Source organism: Gossypium raimondii, chromosome 11, assembly GCF_025698545.1.
Source record: "Gossypium raimondii isolate GPD5lz chromosome 11, ASM2569854v1, whole genome shotgun sequence".
Taxonomy (NCBI): Eukaryota; Viridiplantae; Streptophyta; class Magnoliopsida; order Malvales; family Malvaceae; genus Gossypium; species Gossypium raimondii.
The window spans coordinates 38,410,874-38,413,171 of NC_068575.1; the positions used below are offsets into that span (position 1 = coordinate 38,410,874).

The 2,298-nt window shown below is 31.6% G+C and overlaps 1 protein-coding gene across 1 annotated transcript; it reads right to left on the reverse strand.

Annotated features, from left to right (window-relative positions):
* Nucleotides 1-825: 825 nt before the first annotated feature.
* Nucleotides 826-1,859, reverse strand: LOC105803978 (WD40 repeat-containing protein HOS15). The gene is made up of 3 exons (XM_012636453.2): nt 1,799-1,859; nt 1,203-1,348; nt 826-1,104 (listed from the first exon to the last, which is right to left on the reverse strand). The coding sequence occupies exons 1-3, from the start codon at nt 1,857-1,859 to the stop codon at nt 826-828; spliced, it is 486 nt and encodes a 161-aa protein (XP_012491907.1).
* Nucleotides 1,860-2,298: the final 439 nt, after the last annotated feature.

Sequence of the window (2,298 nt, forward strand, 5' to 3'; positions counted from 1 at the left end):
CAAATAATTATAACAAAATAACAACAAAACAACAATGAAAAAATTAGGCGAATGCAGGCCAAAAAAGGCCCATTTATTTAAACCTATTTTTTAAGTTTATATATATTTTCAAACCTTCCCACTTTTTAAAGAAATCTTCAAGCATATGTAAATAACCCGAGCAATGGTGAGGTATAAAGAAAATCAAGAAAAAATTATAATAATAACGTTTTTCAACAACTAAAAGGGTAAATTTTAACCACATGACTTTTTAATTGGTGGAAATTATTTTTAAGAAACGGGTTAAAACTATTACAGATAAATATTTTAATACCAAATTGAGTAAAAAATTTTAATAAATACCCAAATAAAAAAATAGATATACTTCAAACACCAAAATATGAATTACGCCTTTTATTTTAAGTTGTATTTGTGTCTAGGTAGTGGAAATATTGGTCCGGTAGGGCAGTTATTTTCTGTTCCAGCCTTTTCCTCAGACACCCCACGAGTGATCTTTTCTTTTCACGTCGTCATTTACTCAAACAGCGGTAGCAACCGCGACAAGGCTATGTAATTGCTATTAGTCCTAATCCAGGTGTATAAGATTCAGAAGTGTAACATCAGAACTAGGAATCTTACAAGCCTCCTGAGAAGCTACAGTTTCATGTGGTAGCACAAAATATAACGATGCAATATAAATATAAATGAATATGAAAGACCAAACAATTTCATGTGAATTGTCAAATATCCAATTGATGAAATCTCCTGGCTAATTTAGAAATGAACTGATGCCTGAACTAGGAAGAAGCAAAGCATGACACTAACTTACAAAAGTTGCAATTTTCTTTATGCTTGAGAGCTGTCATTTTCTTCTTGATTCGTAACCATATCCGAATCAGCAAGTTCCTTCTTCCTATCCTTGTCATGTTCCTTCTCCTTTTCTTGTATCTCTTTCTCTATTACTTGTCCACGCTCTCCTTCATACTCCCGCTCAACCTCCCTATCTCTATCTTTGTCTCTATTCTTCCTTCTCTCCTTTACCAGTTGCTGCAATTGGTTTACATCCTTGGTTATTATATCCAAAGGATGCAAGAATGAGAAATCTTCATCTGTTTCAACATCACTCTGCAAACCCAAAAAGGATAATGATTAACAGCCAGTCTTAGCTATGCACCCTGTGAGACCAAGAACAGAAAAGCTAGTGTAAGGATAAGCATGCTAACATTACTTAAGTTGGCTTCCATCTCCAGGTACTGAAGTCCTTTCTGAACAAATCTAATAAGCGCCCCAGGCGGAATCAAGTTCCCATCGATACTACATGTATTAATTCCTGCCTCATAACCTAGAGTGAATGCTGAATGCGTAAAACCTGTGTCCATTAAATAAGCATAAAATAAAATATTACAGACTTCATGTACAATGTTAACGGATGATTCCAGTCTCATTCAATTCATTGATTAACAATATTTCTGAAACTCAGCCTTCATATAGGGTTCGCAAAGATAGAAACAAAAAAGGAAAACTACCAATAATGCAACTTCTGAACATTATAATGCCAGGAACTATCTCAAACATTACGATCAGCACGCTCCAAATTAAAAATCTTTTTTCTCTCGTTTCTTTTATTTTTCATAAAACCAATAAATTTTAATAGAAAATACTGCCTAAAATTTAAACCCTGCAATACAGTAAAAAAAATCTACCAAATATATATATATATATATTTAAAAGTAAGAAAACGAAGTGTTCAAAAAATAAAATAAAATCGCTGCAATCAAACATAACAAATTAAAGGAAAAAAAGAAAACTGACTACGTACCCGACTCTTGAAGGTAACGGAAGACGAGGTAATTCAATTCGACGGACGTAATAGAGGTCATCTTCACAAAAGTCTCCTAATCCAGCTAGCTAGGAGAGTCAAAGAGATTTGAAGATAACCGAAGACGAGGTGATTCAATTAGACCATTGAGAGTCGAAGAAATAAGAAGCCGAGAAACTTAGGAGACTCAAAACGCTTAGGAGACTGTCAGGGTAAGATAGAGACGAATATTGTTATTCTATTAACTTATTTTTATCTTAAATACAAATATTTATCCTTAGTTAAAATTACTTAATTTTAAGAATATCCGTTTAACTTTGAAACTAACCTATTCAGTAAGCAAATTTAAAATAAAAATATATTTGTACAATTATTGTATTATCTATTTAGTTTATTTATTTTTTATAAAATAATGAAAATTTAATCTTAACATAAAAATTGATAATCCATACTAATAGTATATAAAACATATATTTTATTATGAAGTTTGGAAATATTAT